The sequence below is a fragment of the Polypterus senegalus genome, chromosome 1 (assembly GCF_016835505.1).
Source record: "Polypterus senegalus isolate Bchr_013 chromosome 1, ASM1683550v1, whole genome shotgun sequence".
Lineage (NCBI taxonomy): Eukaryota > Metazoa > Chordata > Cladistia > Polypteriformes > Polypteridae > Polypterus > Polypterus senegalus.
The window spans coordinates 83,532,329-83,551,274 of record NC_053154.1 but is presented as its reverse complement, the minus strand read 5'-3'; the positions used below and the strand labels follow the sequence as shown (position 1 = coordinate 83,551,274).

General features: G+C 39.8%; 2 protein-coding genes across 6 annotated transcripts in view; one reads left to right on the top strand and one right to left on the bottom strand.

The window, feature by feature from the left end:
* dcst2 (DC-STAMP domain containing 2) overlaps positions 1-916 on the bottom strand; it is a 29,922-nt gene extending 29,006 nt beyond the window's left edge. Inside the window, exon 1 of the mRNA XM_039746862.1 lies at positions 643-916. Coding sequence (XP_039602796.1) covers positions 643-916 — 274 coding nt within the window. The remainder of the gene's footprint in view (positions 1-642) is intronic.
* A 13,336-nt stretch (positions 917-14,252) lies between these two features.
* adam15 (ADAM metallopeptidase domain 15) overlaps positions 14,253-18,946 on the top strand; it is a 110,842-nt gene continuing 106,148 nt past the window's right edge. Inside the window, exon 1 of one of the 5 annotated variants that reach the window (XM_039752453.1) lies at positions 14,253-15,107. In XM_039752453.1, the coding sequence (XP_039608387.1) occupies positions 14,948-15,107 (160 nt within the window). In that variant the 5' untranslated portion in view covers positions 14,253-14,947. The remainder of the gene's footprint in view (positions 15,108-18,946) is intronic. The other 4 variants (XM_039752458.1, XM_039752438.1, XM_039752455.1 and 1 more) reach the window with 4 other exon arrangements.

The window sequence follows — 18,946 nt, the reverse complement described above, 5'->3', positions numbered from 1 at the left end:
TGTACACACAGCAATGCCATTTAAATATTCTCTAAAACAAATTTTATGAATGTATTAAATGAATGTTATTTGGAATGGTTCTCAAATTGATGCTTGTAGTTATTATTATCCAACACTATTACTTTCAGAGCCTGTTTGAGATGTGGAAGTAACCTCTGTAACTGTGCCCATTCCACCCTCAAAATGCACAAGAATAACAATGACATTGACTTTAGTTACACTTTTCATTGATATACCCTGCCACTGTGATGGGTACATGAAGGGAGATTTTCAAAGAGACCCATTTCAGAGACTAACCATAGAAAATGGATGGTCAAACTGTTATAACAGTACTCTACCAAACCTCCAGATGATATCAGATAATCCAATTTAAAGACGGTTGGCTTCCCATAGCTTATAAGAGAGTGCGACTGTCTCAATGGGTGCAGTTTAACCAAATTATGATTTGGCCATTGGCCTTAGGACATTTAAAAGCTTTCTGTGACTTTGGAGGCAACCAGAAATGTCCAGGGTTCACTGAGTCTACAGACGGGGATGATGATGAGAAAAGAAACTGTAATGGATGAGTAGGTACATTATCCACAGGATAAACACCTATGACTGAGGGGCACCAACAAAAATGAACATGCGATATAAACTCACTTGAGCAGATCATTGGTATCATCAGCAGTACGGTGGCACGGATGCGGAGAGAAAGTCCCATTCCTAAAGAGCAGAAGGTGGCGATAGTTATCGTAGACAGGATGCAGAACCAGAGGCTGTAATTCTGGATGAAGAGGACCATCCCTGCATAAACAGAGGACAAAAGCAGCCCGAAGAAGAAAGCAGCCAGGTTGCGCACACATCTTTTGAAAGACCCGTCACTGGGAAGAGGTAGACCTAAGTGCTTGCGTCGCTTCCTGCGTCTTTTAGGCATCGTTATAATCTGTTGACTGGTGTGAAACTCAAAAGCTGATGAAAAAAAAATTCCATAATGATTGTGTTCTGTACTCAAAGATTATTCTTTTCTTTGTCTAGTATAATCTAGTTTAAATTACATTAAAATTTCCCACCATGAACATTTTTATAGCTTTCAATGTATATCTCTTCTTCTGCACACAAATCTGTCCACTTTGTTTGTGGTCTACGATGGATTTTAATACAACCTCTCTGACTGTGTACACTTAACAGCCAGAATGTATGTATACCCATGTATAAGTGTTTGTATGAGCTTGTATACATCTATGTACACTGGCTATCTTGATACAGTTATTTCATTCAAAGATGTGGTTTGATTTTAGGCTCTGTGCATCTGTCAGGAGTCAACCTCTGAGCAAACGAATACTAAATGTACAGAGAAAGAGTGCAAAAACTATGAATGCTCAAGTCAAGTGTATTCACTGCACGTTATCAGGCAGTGTGCCTTTACTGGTAATCGTAGATTCACACCTTGTGGCATGGATTGTGGACTATCTTACAGACAGACCTCAATATGTGCGTCTTGGGAACTGCAGGTCTGACATTGTGTGCAGCAGTACAGGGGCACCGCAGGGGACTGTACTTTCTCCGGTCCTGTTCAGTCTATATACATCAGACTTCCAATATGACTCGGAGTCCTGCCATGTGCAAAAGTTCGCTGATGACACTGCTATTGTGGGCTGCATCAGGAGTGGGCAGGAGGAGGAGTACAGAAAGTTAATCAAAGACTTTGTTAAATGGTGCGACTCAAACCACTTACACCTTAACACCAGCAAGACCAAGGAGCTGGTGGTGGATTTTAGGAGGCCTAGGCCCCTCATGGACCCTGTGATCATCAGAGGTGACTGTGTGCAGAGGGTGCAGACCTTTAAATATCTGGGAGTGCAGCTGGATGACAAATTGGACTGGACTGCCAATACTGATGCTCTATGTAAGAAAGGTCAGAGCAGACTATACTTTCTGAGAAGGTTGGCATTCTTCAACATCTGCAGTAAGATGCTGCAGATGTTCTACCAGACGGTTGTGGCGAGTGCCCTCTTCTACGCGGTGGTGTGCTGGGGTGGCAGCATAAAGATGAAAGACGCCTCACGCCTGGACAAACTTGTTAAGAAGGCAGGCTCTATTGTAGGATTAAAGTTGGACAGTTTAACATCTGTGGCAGAGCGACGGGCATTAAGCAAACTCCTGTCAATCATGAATAATCCACTGCATCCACTGAACAGTGTCATCTCCAGGCAGAGGAGTAGCTTCAGTGACAGACTTTTGTCACTGTCCTGCTCCACTGACAGACTGAGCAGATCGTTCCTCCCCCACACTATGCGACTCTTCAATTCCACCCGGGGGAGTAAATGCGAACATTAATTTTATTTTAATTCTTTTCATTTTTATTACTATTTAATTTAATATTGTTTCTTTGTATCAGTATACTGCTGCTGGATTATGTGAACTTCCCCTTGGGATTAATAAAGTATCTATCTATCTATCTATCTATCTATCTATCTATCTATCTATCTATCTATCTATCTATCTATCTATCTATCTATCTATAAAGCTTGTTACGGATCCTTTAAAATCAGTAACCCATTGATATTTCACAAGTCTGTTACCATCTAGTCATGGCTACTTATTTATAAAGCCTGTTACAGATCTAAATAAATAAATGTCCTTTCTGGAGCCTTCATGTGGATGGATCTTTTGGGAACTGAAAATGGTTCCTCTATGGCATCTCCCTGAAGAACCACTCTGGCACCTTTATTTTTAAGAGTGCACAGTGCCCACACTAGAAACTGTTATTTATTTACATTTACATGTCTTTATTTGGCTGACACTTTTTATCCAAAGCGACTTACAACATTTGAGATACAATTGGTTAATTTTTTTTTTTTTTTTACAAATGGAGCACAGGCAGGTGAAGTGACTTACACGGGGTCACAAAATGTCCGTGGTTATGTCTCTAAAATTTGCTGAAGTGCCTGCCTAAAATTATTTTCAGACAAGCAATTCATCCTGGACTCTTAATGTATTGGGAAAACTGTCACCTCAGATGGGAAAAGGATATAAACTATAAGTGGTGCTCATTTTTCAAGAGGATATTATCTTATTTATTTACTAGCTGGGCACCCTGTACTGCATTCTGCCCAGGATGTAATAAAATGAAGGTGTGGTCACTAAATAAACTTTTCCCCTAACCAAAACTGCACTGACTAAACCCAGTGCGGAGCAGCAGTCTTCCCTAGCTGTACAAATGGGTAAATTGTGTAAAATTTGGTGGAGATAGGTTCAACAGTGTGGATTTGCATAACAGACAAAAACGCAAACAGGCACACATTCAACTTTATACATTGGAAGATTTATTAATTGACTAATCACCTTTTAATATGTTTTAAACTGTTCAGTCAACAGCATCAGTATACAGACATTATTTACAGTATATAATTAGCTTATATTAAGGAGGCTTAGAAATGTAATAAAAGTCTAGACAGATACATTTTTTCTTTTACTAACATGCTGCAGAACGTTTATGTGCAGTTCTGTTATTACACGTTATTTTATATTTTACTCTTCATTTACAATATGAGTAATCACGCTATAGAAATGTGAACAGAAAGGGAACGTTAAGGACGAAATGAGTCCATAACGTGGCCAAGAGAGCCCTCTCGTGGTACAAAGATCTTTATAATATTGCATTATTATTAATTTTTAATTCTTAACTTTTATTCATTATTTTTCCAAGATCCGCTAATTCCAATACAGTATAACGGTAAGCTAGAGAGTACAGTAGTGTCTGGCGCGTAATTACTGTATAAATACAAATGTATTAGGCAGTGTGGCATAATGGCCAAGGCTTTGGACTTCATGTCCTTTAGTTGTGGATTCAAAACACGCTACTGACAATTTGTGTGCGCCAATTTGTTACCAATTGTATCATAAATGTTGTAAGTCGCCTTAGATAAAGGCGTCAACCGTATAAGTAAATGTAAACGCGTATTAAGCCAGACTATTGCGGGGGATACTTCGTCCATCCACTGCTTTTCATCAGTTCATTTTCTAACTGACTTATCTATTTACTGCCTCGAGAGGCTGATGACTATCCAGGAACTAACATGCAGTGCGCATATGCTAAAACGATCGCTCAAATTGGACCAATTAATGTAACGGGCAAGTCTATAGATCTGGGGATAATAACATAAAACCCTCAGCCCAGGAAGGACAAAATCCATATAGGCCTACTCTGTGTTTCAAATAGAAGTGAATTCTGCAGGGAACTGGAATCGGTTTATTGCGTCCAATAAATACTTCATTCATCCTACATTGTAATTTTATTTGCTCTGCCAGGCGCTATACAAAATCATAAAATGTCTGACAATCATGACGTGTCCATCTCTGAATATAAACGAAATAAACCTTAATTTTCCTTTGGAGTATGAGTCAATACATTGAAAGTAAAGTATTTACATTCCAAAAAAAAAGGAATAGAATGAATCGTGAAAGTGTGCGTTTACCATTTTGTCACTGTCTAATGACAAGGGCTTTTCAATGATAGCTAGACCTAAGAATGTTACTGGAAAATCGGACGATAGCGTTTAAACCAAAACAAACAGTACTGGAGAAATATGGGCAGTTTCCTGCTTTTGAAGGTGCGTTTATAAAAGTGAATTGATCTTTCCAGAAGTTTCACTTGGTGCAGCCACGACTCATGCATTTCATCTCACCACTTTTGATATTTTCATTATTTTAGGTAAGAAGTTGCCATTTTGGATACCTTCAAAAATTCCGCTCCCAGAAAAACAACCTGCATCGTCTCAGTCTGACTGATCACAACGGAGTGTTCACCGAAGTGTCAGTCTTGGCAACTGGGGGGTTGTCTCGCGATACTTTTTAACTCTTTAAGGTTCGAATCACAGGTGGACGATTTATAAATTCTGTAAGTTTTTCAGTCCACTCGACTGACTCAAAAATCACACATTGACGCAATTTTGGTCGTACTCTTAGGATTAGAAATAAAAGCATTTTATCGACATTCCTAATTTAGGAAACTAGGCCTACTTCTAACTTCACCAGGATTTGGATGAGCACGTGAGCTGTGCTAACTCAACGGGAGCTCCTACAAGACGGCATTCAGACTGAAATTGGCATGTACATCCCGGTAAAGCGGAATGTTTTGGAAATGCTAGATAATGATGAATTCGTAAGAGAACATCGATTTGACAGAAATAGGATAATATTTGCAGTAAATCGCGGAAGTTACGTGACCGCCCCATCTAAGCGAAGCAGAAATGTGGCGTCAGCCGAAATTGAAGTCTTGGTATTTTGGTAACTTACATTACGTGTAAAATGCAACTTTACTGCAGCGATGATTTCCTTATATTGAGATCAGACTTAAATTTATACATCTCACCACCACTCCACGTGGAGTAATGTTAAAGCAAGCAGAATTTGTGCAAATTCGTGCACACGTAAAGATCATTGACCCCAAATGTCAATGAGCACGCATATGTGAATTACAAGCGACAACGCGGTGTCAACACATAGGTGGGCATGGATGTTATCCTGAGGATAAACGGACTGGATGGGCTAGCCAAGTGTGACTCTGGTATGCTATGATCTGCATTTCACGAACTTCTGGAACATTCGCGGGACAGTCCAAGAACGTAGGCGGAGGCTACATTGGGTTGTATCCAATTCGGTCCACCCTGCCTATAGGGGACAAAAGTGTAAATCAAACTTCAAAATCAGTGACATTTCACGATTAGGGATTGCACAGAAATCAATGCTAGACCACGAAGTGCTCTACATTGCAAGGTCCCAATTCTATTCTCTTAAATCATTTTAAAAAAAAAGTTTTTTGCCTTTACGAACGTTCTATTCTTTTAAGGTGTAGAGGTCAGAATATGCACACCATAGATGTGCTAACCCTGGAAGACCCAGTGTCGCAGAATTAACTCTCCCAAAAACACATTTAATTTTTTAATTTTTTTTTGAAAGATCATATTTGCATAATCAATGGGCCCTATTGTTTAGCCTTGCAATGTCATTGGGTATTGGATGTTTATATAGATCTCGCCATAAGGCCATGAACTCATAAGACCTGCAATCTTTCCTGGATGTACATCTACTTCTTGAGGACCAGATATTTCAGCCTTGAAGTAAGTAAATCGCTGAAATATTTTTTTTGTGATTCTTACAATGTATAACTAATTTAAATGTTAAGTACAGTAATGGTGGAATGCATGTGTCTAATTACATCCATCCATCCATTATCCAACCCACTATATCCTAACTACAGGGTCACGGGGGTCTACTGGAGCCAATCCCAGCAACGCTACCCACTGTGCCACCGTGCCGCCCCCTAATTACGTTTATATCTTTTTATGTCATTTTTAATTTTCCAACGCTTGGTGGTAAAAATAGCATATGCCCCTTGCACAGTACATGTTGTCATTGCAACTCTCTTATGCTTAAATAAAGTATTAATTTATATAAAAATACAGTATATTTGATTGTTACATTACACAATGTGTAAATGTGCGTTATTTGTCATAATTTATAGTTTAGACAAGATTTGGGTCATTCTGAATCTATGAATTATTTCTGGTTTGCTTTATTTCAAGCTCTTTCAGTACCAGTATTTGAAACTGTAACAATAGAGTTAATTGCAATTTTCTTGGTTTTCTTTGTTTGCCCATATATCTGCTTGTTGCACAAGACAGGCAATGGTTTTGGAAAGCTTTGGGAAGATGATGCAGGTGCAAATGTTCTGGAAAGTGGGGATATAACTACTTTGGGGAGTGCATGGATGGTTCTTTGTTCAGGGATGGGTGTGAATGTTCTGGAATGTGGGGATGTAAGTGGTCTGAAATTATTCATACTTGATCATACTCTAACTCATACTACCATTTCCATTAGAGAATGCGACCAGCAAAGAAACTTGTCTACACTGGGTATGATATCCTTGATGCTGTACTAAATGGAGAGAGTGAAGTTGAAATGGAATCAGACAGCAGTGATTCAAGTGATGAGGAGGTGGATGAAACTTCTAATGAAGTGGGCAAAGAGAACCACTCACTGATTATCCAACAGAAGATGAGGAGGCCATTGAGACAATCAAACTAAGCCAACCAACAAAACAAACTCTGCCCTGGAGTTGGTACCTCTGACTAAAAACGGATTTCATCAGTTCTGATACTACTTTCTCTGGTCGAGACATCACCAGTGGTGATGTTTCCCTCCACACTCCATTAGAATACTTTTGGAGTTTTGTGTCAGAAGACATGATTCAGGCTCTGACAGAAAACACGAATCAATACAGCTTTCAACACAAATACCAGGGAGATTGAACAGATGATTGGCATGTACCTGAAGATGGGCTTAATGCAAATGGCTGGAGTCCATATGTACTGGGAGGCAGACACACAGTACACCCCTGTTTCTGCTGTAATGTCACACAACAGATTCCAATCTCTGTTGACATCATTACATTTTGTCAACAACCTGACAGTACCAGTGACCAAGGAGAAAGACAAACTGTGGAAACTCAGACCATGGCTTGACTCATTCAGAGTGAAATGTCTGCAGGTGGTCCCTAAAGAGCACAACTCTGTGGATGAGATGATGATTTCATTCAAGGGGAGGTTCAGCTGTATCAAGCAGCACATGAGAGGCAAACCACACCCATGGGACTTCAAAATGTTGGAACGAACTGGAATCTCTGGTATGCTCTGTTACTTTGACATATACCAAGTCAGTGCTGATGGCACCCAAGCCAAATCTGAACTTGGATTGTCAGGTGATCTTGTAATGAAGCTTCCATTCACACTTCCAGAACATCAGAACTTCAAGGTCTATTGAGACGCCTACTAATGTGTCACATTAGTGGTTCAGCTCTTTGATCGTGGAATTCATTATGTGGGAACAGCCAGGCAAGTGTGCTTACCCAACTGTAACCTTCAAGATGAGAAGAACTTGAAGAAAAAGGGGATAGGAAGCTTTGACACCAAAGTGGATGCAAACCACAACATCCGTGCTGTCAGATGATATGACAACAGGGCAGTCACACTTGTGTCATCCTTTGCTAGCCCAGCACCAGTGCAAAAAGTCCAATGCTGGGACAAAGTGTCCAAATCCTACACTGAAGTTGAGAGGCCTTACATTGTGGGTGCCTACAACAAGTACATGGGTGGTTTGGATTTATTGCACTAATTTGCAGCCAAGTACAAGTTCCCCTTAAAATCATCTTCTGGCACACCATCATCCGTGCTATGGTCAATGCCTGGCATCTCTATAAACGGGACTGTAAAGCTCTCAATTTTCCAAAGAAAGAGATGCTGAACAGGAGACAGTTTCAGGCACATCTAGCATCCTCTCTGATCCTGGTAAGAATCAATTTCTATTGTTTACCATATTTAATTTCACTGAATATAATGTTTTAATGTATGTTTGACATTATAATTAATTGTTTTCTTATCTAATTCAGACAAACACAGCTGATGGGAGTCAACCAAATGTGGTCCTACCCAAGAGGTCATTCAAACCACCCACAGATGTGCACTAGGACATGGTTGCACATTTCCCAGTGAAGACCAACAGAGGATGCTGCAGACACTGCGTTAAAGGCAACACGAATACGCTCTGCAGGAAGTGCAATCTCCATCTCTGCTTTTCTCAGGAGAGAAACTGCTTTCTGGAGTACCACTGCAAGTGAATACCGAACAGTTTTCGTTTAGTTTTGCGCATAATATTTTCTTTCCATTTCTTAACTAAATTATGATTCATAAAAATATAACTGCTGTGTGATTATTATTTATAATATTTATTGTTAAAGTCCTCTGAAAGCCAATCACACTTGGCTGGACCCTTGGTTGTTCTGTATATTTTTTCTGACAGCATGAGTGCAAATGGCCAAATTCTGCTTCCAGCTAAGCCCAACTTCGCAATATTACAATGTTTCCCTAAAATCTTACTAAAACATAATTAAAAAAAAAATCTTCATTATTTGTATCATAGGCCTCCTACAAGAATATCTGACAGGTGAATTTTTTTTTTGTCTTTTTTTTATATTTGGGTCTTACAGGAATTTATACATAAAATTAATATAATTTTACAGCTTTTTCTAAAACATTTTCTCAGGTGGCTTTGTTCTCAGGTGTATATCCTCCCATGCACAAGCCATCGAGGTGGGTAGCACTGTGACAGACTGGGACATTCTGTATCTGAGGACAGCAGCAAGAGTTTTGTTTCTTTGCTTCCTTGTCCTCCGGAGCTTGTAATATACTTATTGTTACCAAATGCTCTTTGTGTGTTTATTTATAAAAAAACACAATGGTTTTATTGGTGTAGCTTACTTCATATTATTTTGGATGTGAGGAGTGGCATGATGACACAGTACATATCATTTTTGCCACACAGATCCAGCAACCTTGATTTGCTCCCTGTGCCCAGATATTTTGCATGTTCTGCCCAAGTCTGAGTGGGTTTTCCCCCAGTACTTTAGTTTCCTCTCGATCTTCAAGGAGTTGGTCAGGTTAAATGGCAATTCCAATCAGGTCCTTTTGTGAGTGTCAGCGTAGGTATGTGCAGGAGTGGGCTCTGCCCAGAGTAGGGCTCTTCCTGCCTTGCACATAGTGTTAGCATAATAAGTCCAGCTCTCCACTGATCCTGAAGAGGATTAAATGGGTGTGAGAATGAGATGAAATGACACAGGTTTGCCATCTTGTGTTGCCAGTGGGAAGTAACACTTCAGATATTTGTGGCCTAAGATAAATGCATTTAATCTTCTTATTACACTGCCCATTGCAGAACACTCCTGTGTGTGTGTGTGTGGGTGGGTGGGTGTAGGTGACTGTGACTTTGTCTGTTAAAATTAATTGTGGACTTTCCAGAGGTTTATTTTTTCATTAATGCTGTTCAAATGAGTTTTTCCCTGTTGTTCTCTATATATTCGTTATAAAGTTAATGAAATTATATTGTCCTTATTTGGATCCATTGATCCATTTCATCCATTTGAAATTTTATTTTATTATGTGTTTAAACTAATTTGGGTGTGATCCCCGCAACTATACTGAATAAAGAGAAGGATATAAAATTAAAGTGGATTGCTATAATAACAACGAAAATATCTAATATAAGTATACAACAGTGAGTTTGCAGCTAAAAGGTGAACTTTGTAAGATTGGAGAGTGTTAGTTGACTCATTGGGATACACAGTGGCGCACTAATTAGTGATGCTGAATCTCAGCTCCAGAGTGCTAATTAGAAGACATGCATGTGACTCTAATTATTACACATATAACTGACTGTGAATGTGTGCATATCTTTGCCTAGTGATGGACTGATGCCTGTTTATCCATTTGGCCACTGGTTGCTGTCTACTGCTTGTAAATACAGGGAGTGGCTCCAAATTCACACCTTGCCTATTAATTTAAATTAAGATGGTTAATAGATAGATAGATAGATAGATAGATAGATAGATAGATAGATAGGTAATTGACTATTTTTTGACCAGTAACTGCATACAGAAGTAGAGGGAGCTCTTGGCTCTATACAGTACTGTGCATTGTTTCTTCGCAAAAAAAATCAAGTCACTCCTGTTTCTAGTGATTTAGTGTTTTGTCCTGTCTGCTCTGTGGATTCTGCCTTTGCTTCTTGTTTTGCAATCTCTTTGCCTGTTTGGTGTTTTTTAGCCTTTTTGCCTGCTTTTTGGATTACACATTTTTCCTAACATTGTTGTTACTTTGCCAAACATTTTTGTCTTTGTGTTTTTGACTAAATGCCTGTTTTTGAAAACTCTTTTCCCTCCTGCACTTTAAGTATAATTTACATGCTATTTACTTTTTATCCCCCCTTTCCTCTCCGTTCATGCAGATTTACTTGCCACATGTGACTGATTGTCACTGTTATTCTTGTGTGCTCTTTGATTGTCACTGTTATTCTTGTGTGCTCTTTGGAGGTCTAGCTGAATGAGAACCTCTTTTGTAGGCACATTCAGGTAGTGTGTGTCAAAATAAGCTAGGTGGATTCCATCACTTAAAAAATCAATTTCTCCTCGAGGCTACAGTGCACCAACGGAAACTGATGAGGAATAACTTTCATATAAATGTTCTACTGTATTTCTACACGTGGAGGACTGTAGGTGCATATAGTTATATACAAACAGAGTGACTGAAACTAGTACCCTAGTGGCATTTGGATTTTAATTTAGGCAGTCAGTGTGGCCTAGTGGTTAAGGCTTTGGGATTCACACGCTGTGGGTTCAAATCCCACGACTGACACAGTGTGACTATGAGAAACTCACTTTATCTGAATGTGCTCCAATTGGAAAAACAAATGAAATGCCACTAACTGTATTTCAAATGGTGTCAGTTGCATAGGTAAAGGCATCAGCCAAATGATAAGTAAGAATCCAACAATACTTTGCACACAATCGGTGAAAAAGAATTTTGTAAATCTTTTGGGCTAAATGGCCTGTTGTAAAAAAATATTCTTATTATTTTAACAAATAAATGGCTACTCTTCTTTGTTAGAACTCAAAAAAAAAACAACTCAAAAAACTTAAGAATAAAAAAAATCATTAAGTCATTGAGTTTGTTTTTTATGAACTGCCATATGATTCATTCATAAAGTAAAATACAAATTGTTATAGCAGATGTCCCTTAAATTGTGAGAAAGCTAAAAATTGTTTCAAATCACACACCTCTTGTTTTAGGTGTAGTAGAGATGAACATAAACAGGGCAAAGGTAAATACCAGCTGGAAGTGTCAAGAATCATCTAGAAGTGAAAACTGCTGCGACTAAACTGCTTGTGATAACAGATAATCTAACAGACATCTGTTCATTGAAACAGGCATTTAAATACTGTATAGTATAAGTGCTTTCTTCTTTTCCAGATTTCATTTTGGAACTGGTGGCAGTATTGGTACATACATATCTGTGACATGACACTTGATAAAAATAAAAAATTTAAAAACAAACTGTTTTGAGTACAGTATAGGTATCGAAGAGGTAAGTCATTTATACTTGAGCAGTTTTATATTTTTGAATGATAGTACAAACATGGGCTGAATATTTAAGCATTTGTAAGAGCGGATAATCAAAGCAGTAAGAAACTTCACAAATAATAAGGAACATTTGGACGCTACTTTTCCCAAAACTTGTGAAGAAACAGAACAAGAATTGTTGTGATATTTTAAAACCTCAGATTATATATTCTGTGTATAGATTATTTACTTTGGCTGTGTATTTTTATCTATTCTGTGAATAGTTTGAGTATATAGCAAAAAGATCTACAATACACAAGTGACTCTCTTGTCACACAGGTGGGATTGACAAGGTGGTGCCAGTGTCACTAAGGATTGGAAATGGGAGTCAGCAAAACACCAACGACACAGGACCATTAACACTCACACATCTAGATTTTATCTAGAAGTCTTATACTCCACAGCCACTCATACTGAGAAATACACAAGTGTTTCTTACTTTCTGATGTTGTGTTTCATCAGTGGTATTATAATTACTTCCCTGTATTTTTGTCCAATGTTGATATTTTAATATTGCCTGTGGAAGACATGCAAGTAAGAATTTCATTAAGCACACATAACAATAAATTGACATGTAAACGTCATCCTCAACAAATCAAGGCATACTGTATATAAACAACTGTACTATCACTCTACACTGGTAAAGTGGTTTCTGATAGTATCAGTAGTGGAGAAGTGCTACATACAAAACAGTGTCTGTAAAAACAATGTTTTTTGTAAATTTAAAAAAAAATTTTCTTACAATATTTACATCCAATACAAACATTGTGAAGAGACATAGTTTAAACAGAACAAAAATAGTATATACAGTATTAACTAATAAAACATAGTAGACCTCCCTGTGGTATCCAGAGTGAACTTCTCCAGGCTGTCCTCCTGGCACTGCAAGCAATTTTTCCTTCCATTTGGGAGACAGGCGTCATCCCACCTGACTGGAAAACAGGACTTGTTGTCCCTATCTGGAAAAGGAAAGCCTGGATTGAGGCAACTACAGGGGGAATAACACTGCTCTTGGTGTTTGGTAAGGTCCTTGCTAGAGTAATCCTCAATAGGATCCGTGATCACTCGTTTACCGGCCTAAGAAGTCTACCATCGACTGCATCCTGGCACTGAGGGCTCTCATGGAGTGCAAACACAAATATCTGCAGAGTTTCTTTTCAGTCTTTGTTGATTTTCATAAAACGTTCAACTCAGTTGATCGAGTTGCCCTGTGGAACATCCTGAGACATCCCCCTGAAGTTGTTAGATTTCATATCCAGCCTGTACAGTGGTATTGTGAGTGCTGTGCAGAGTAGAGGCAGAATGTTTGCATTTTTCCCAGTTGGTTCTGGGAGTGGTCAGGTTTGTGTTCTTGCTCCTACTCTGTTCAATACTTACATGGACTGGGTGTTGGGGTTGTGGGGTCCAGCGGCTGTGGGGCATCTGTTGGTGAGGACAGATTCACGGATCTTGACTTTGCTGATGATGCTGTGATGTTTGCAGAGTCAATGGAGGCTCAGATCACAGCAGCGACATTCATGTGTCTGGTGATTCTGCCTATGAAGTTAGTAGATGGATTGGGAGTGCATGGGGGGCCATGAGGTTGCTGGAAAGGGTGTGTGGTGCTCCTGATATCTTTGCAAAAGGGTGAAGCTCCATCAGTACTGTTTTCTTCAGAGAATCTTTGGGTATCGCTCTTTTGACTTTGCGTGGACTTTGCATTGTGAGGGAGTGTCAGTTACTGTACTTAGAGACATGTGGCGCGTTCCTCGAGGGAGATCCTACTCGCACGATCCTTATTGTTGGTGACCAGATTGGCTGAACCAGGCCAAGGGGACACCCACGTAACACCTGGCTAAAGCAGATAGATGGTGGGACTGTACCTCGAGTCTGCCTTTGGACATTGTGCGGGTTGCCAACCAGGATCCCGCGCTGTTTTTATAGTGTATTGGGTGTGGTAACGCACTGTACCAGTGCATGCTCTCCAACCTGATCTAAACTCCCCCTTCTTTAAGTACGTTAAAATACAATATAAACTCGTTTGAATAAAAATTGTCAACTTTTTCACAGGATGTGTTATAGTTAATTACACCATTTTGTTAAAGTCAAATATCGTTCTTTAGCTGTTGCAAATAACGTCACCTGTTTATATGGTTGGATTTACAACCATTGCAACATATGCGGGAATATTCACGCACTGGTGTTTGGATTATGTTGTCACATGACTCGCGTTGCTTCCCTCCAAGCTAACGTACAGTGAATTAAATGCGCTAGTTTGCGGGGTCCATTGATGACTCCTGTTTCTCCTAGGAAACGGTTAATTGTTCGGTGACTCAGCCCGCCTCAGCTTCGTGGCCCTGCCCAGAGCGGCAAAGCAATGAAGTGCTTCACACGTACTGATGTGTGTGTAAAAAGGGAACACGGCTGATCGAGTGGAGAAACAAGCTCTATTTTTAGCGAAGCCGTTCATGAGATAAGCCACCATGATTGTAGTGGAGACTTTAGGCACCGAAGAAGGAAGTACCTCCTCGTTGCTGGAAACCCGAAAATAAACGAGAGCCCGTTTGGACTGAATCGTGCTAGGCGGAGGAGAGGATAGGGTGGAGGTGTTGTTCTAACCCGCCGCCCCGGAGAAGGGGGCCGGACCTTCCTGTCCGGTGTGCGAAGTGGTCCGCCCGCAGGGACTGGCAATGCCAGACAGGCACCTGCTCAAACTCTGGGGCCGCGCACACTGCGCTCCATGCGGATTTGAGCCGAGCGATTCGGACTGTGCAGCCCCAGGCTCCTCGCGCAGACCTCTCTGTTATTTCCCACTGGATTGATCGCGCCTGCAGATGTATTGCGTCTGACAGTTGTCTGAACTTTCAGAGCAATCTGGAACTGGGCCGTTTAAAGACAGAGGAACCTTTTGATTGTTTTGACGGAGATCGGAGGAGCCGTAGGTTTGACATCTTATTTCCCCCATACTAGAGAACGTGATGGGTCCGGGCCGCGGCGCTGTGCTCCAACTGCTCCGCGCCTCTTTCACCTTCCTCGTGTGTGGAAATGCCGCGCTCTCGCCGGCTAACAGCAGTGAAGGGTGCGCGGATCGTGCGGATGTCGGGAAGGTCGCTTCTCATGCCAAGATCGTCAAAAGGGGTAGGTATGCAGAAACACTTTAGAACTGGCAGTGGTTATCGCCGCAACGTGCCTGGCAAATCTGAAGTTTGCACGGTCTCTTTGGCTGCAGTGCGTCAGCCTTGGCACATTTGGTGATGAGTCTGGACACACACGCACAGTCTGGAGGTTTGGGATGCCAACAGTATTTGTAATTCACGGAACACATTAACTCAGTTTACTATGTTGTTGTCTGTTATATTAATATTTAGCCTAGGACAGCATGTTAATGCAGTGGTTAGCGCAGCTGCCTCATGGTATCCGTTTGAAATCTGGTGTGCACATGGCTTTTTGCTTTCATGTTACCCTGGTGTCTCTGTGGGGTTTTCTCTAGGTAGTCCAGTCTTGTGCATGTGGATGAGAATGTTATGTTATATAATGTTATGCAACCTACAATACATACAGTAGTTGGAAGAAACTTATAGGAATGGCCCACTACACACTATCTGATGCTTTTTCTAGAAGCAAATGTCACAGATATTGTAAGTTTACCCTTAGCATCACGTACAGAGGCAATTTGAAAGAAGATGCATAGGGTTTCTCCTCTCTTTTCATCAAAGTTAACATAAATGAGCAGTAAACATTTAGTGGATGATGCAGGGATGCCTCTTTTACACCCAGAGAGGGCAAAGCAAAAATGTTGTGTTGGTTTAAAGGGTGAATTCATAAAACGTTTATTAGGTTTGAATGGCATCTCTGCTGATACTGCAGGTACTAAATTCTAATTAAGACATGTCACACATCCTTTTATATTAGTGATCCTCAAGTCTAACAACCATAGAGGGTTTAGGTGGTCCACTGAAAATGGTTTACTTGCCTTGTTGAGTGTGTTTTTGCTTGAATACTAACCTGGATGTTTACTATTTTTTATTTTTGTTATTGATGTATATTTCATTATTTTTTAAGTTTACCATGCCAGTGTTATTACCTGCCTATATCTGGAGTAGCACTAGAGTGACACAAAGAAAGGAAGTACACTGCCAAGATTAATGCATCCATTACTATTCCAAATGAACAAGTCTATTGTAAATACATAAGGGCGGCACGGTGGTGCAGTGTGTAGCGCTGCTGCCTCGCAGTTAGGAGACCCGGGTTCGCTTCCCGGGTCCTCCCTGCGTGGAGTTTTCATGTTCTCCCCGTGTCTGTGTGGGTTTCCTCCGGGCGCTCCGGTTTCCTCCCACAATCCAAAGAAATGCGGGTTAGGTGGATTGGTGATTCTAAATTGGCCCTAGTGTGTGTTTGTGTGTGTCCTGCGGTGGGTTGGCACCCTGCCCAGGGTTGGTTCCTGCCTTGTGCCCTGTGTTGGCTGGTATTGGCTCCAGCAGACCCCCGTGACCCTGTATTCGGATTCAGCGGGTTAGAAAGTGGATGGATGGATGTAAATACATTTAAAAGTCAAAATTTATCAGAATTATTATGACTTTTATTTTATTCATTTTTAGACATTTGGTACAAACATGTGAGTTTTTAATCTGCCATTTTCACAACATAGAGAAGGAAGCCTGTCTGATTGTTTTAAGAAAGATCAAGTAAAACACCTAGTAGGCTGGTGCTGAATTTTAACTTTGAAGATTTATCCGAGTGTGAGAAACAGAGACACTATAATTGGCCATCTAGGAATGAAAACAGGAGAGGTGTTAAACATAGCAGGACTTCGCCTTTTCTGTTTTCTTTTTACAGACTTTTTCAGTAGGAGTGTGAGATGTGATTTTAATGACAAGAGTCTGTTTTCTGATGGAGCAGGCAGCCAGAAATGAGAATGCAGAGTGACTGATAAGCCTTGGTGTTGCTGGCTGTAGTTTAATGCATTTGTTCTTGTCATCCAGTGTGTGAGTGTGTTTAAAAATACAAAAACTGATCCTTCACCCTAAGCTGAAAATGAAAGGAAGTGTCCTTGAGGGGAGCCGCATGTGTATTATGGTAGTCCTCAAAGTGTACTTCCTGGAGACCAAATATCATTAGGTAATGAAATTAGATATAAAGTTTTTTTTTTCTCTTAGGTATAAAACAGTAGCTATTAAATTTTTAATAATCTTAAGTAAGACACTAGTTGTGTCGTAGTGCAATTAAAAGGTCTTATTCACCTTCATTTTTGTTACAGTTGGAAAGCCTTAAAGCAAATGTTTATTTCGCAAAGACGTGTGCAAATGTTTGTTAAAGTAGTGTGAATACCAGAATTTCAAACAGAAATATCCGTATCCTTTCTTTATATCCTGCAATCTCTTACAGCCCTTTGTTTGGACACAAATTGTAACAAAGCACAAAATGAAATATAGTCTGATCTTGGCGGAATTTTCTATGGATTTGTAGGTTCCCATTCTAATATTTTGCATTCTTCTGCTACATTAAAGGAATACCCCACCCAAATATTACATTTGTTATATGTTATGTATCCCATGTGGTTTATTGGGATGGTTTAAAAAAAAAAAAAACATGTAATCTAATATTTTCATGGGCAATAGGGATAATCAAACCTCTGGGTGTCATCAGTGGACAGCAATATCAAAAGGTTGATTAAAAGAATTTCACGTTACCCCAGTGAATTAATCCACATGTCAAGTCATCTAGCCCAGTGCTCGCAATATTCAAAGTGCATGCACAGTATTTTTTAGTTAAAAAATTTAAGAACACAGTTTTCCATTTAAAATTATGTATATAATGATGGTAACAAGGTACTACAATTTGGAAAATGCAGATCTTATCTTTTAGTCAAAGACATTATTTGGAAAATGAGCCATTGTACCAACATGTAAAATAAGCTCTACAATAATCTTTATTGTACTTTACTATATTTATAAGTAAAATCAACTTGAAATTATTATAATCAGTTGGCAAGAGACAGGTGTTCTTGAGAATTTTAGGGCAACAGCAAATGACCAGTCGATGGAAGGAATGAAGAGGGGCAGAACGATTATTAGCTACTCCAGTTGTAAGCAAGAGGAGGTAAACCAGAAAAAGCCTTCAGAACAAGCATCAAAGTTAAAACACGGGTATCAAAGTCCTCAGAATAACTTTTTTTATTTATGCCCAACTAATACTAATCTTCATTTTTTTTCTAAAGAAACTGATCTGTTGCTTGAAGGGCAGAAACTATGTGCTGCCACCTTATATAGATGAGATACAGTATATCAACTGACTTTTGTGTCACCTGAAAGGCAATGGATATTACAACCATAAACAACATGGCTGCTGCTTTGTGCAGATGGATGTAAAATAACAGTGGCAATACTAAAACAAGAAACAGAATGGTGACTCCAGAATAATATTAAAATATATAAGCAATCAAAAAAAAAATGAACCGGAAATTGAGACAGAGTCTAAAGGTGCCAAAAAACAAGTTTGTTACATATATTCTAATGTAAACTCTACTTTGGCATTTAAACTTATCAGTATACTGTACAGTATATGTAATTCTTTGAACAGAATTTGTGTTATATTTTTTTCATCCATTATCCAACCTGCTATATCCTAACTACAGGGTCATGGGGGTCTGCTGGAGCCAATCCCAGCCATCACAGGGCGCAAGGCAGGAAACAAACCACGGGTAGGGTGCCAGCCCACCGGAGGGCACACACACACACACCCTCACACACCAAGCACACACTAGGGACAATTTAAAATCGGCAATGCACCTAACCTGCATGTCTTTGGACTGTAGGAGGAAACCCACGCAGACACGGGGAGAAACTCCACGCAGGGAGGACCCAGGAAGCAATCCTGGGTCTCCTAACTGCGAGGCTGCAGTTCTTATTATTTATCACTTTTTATTTGTTCTGCAGTATTGGTCAAATATCTCAACACTGGTTTCACAAACAAAATCA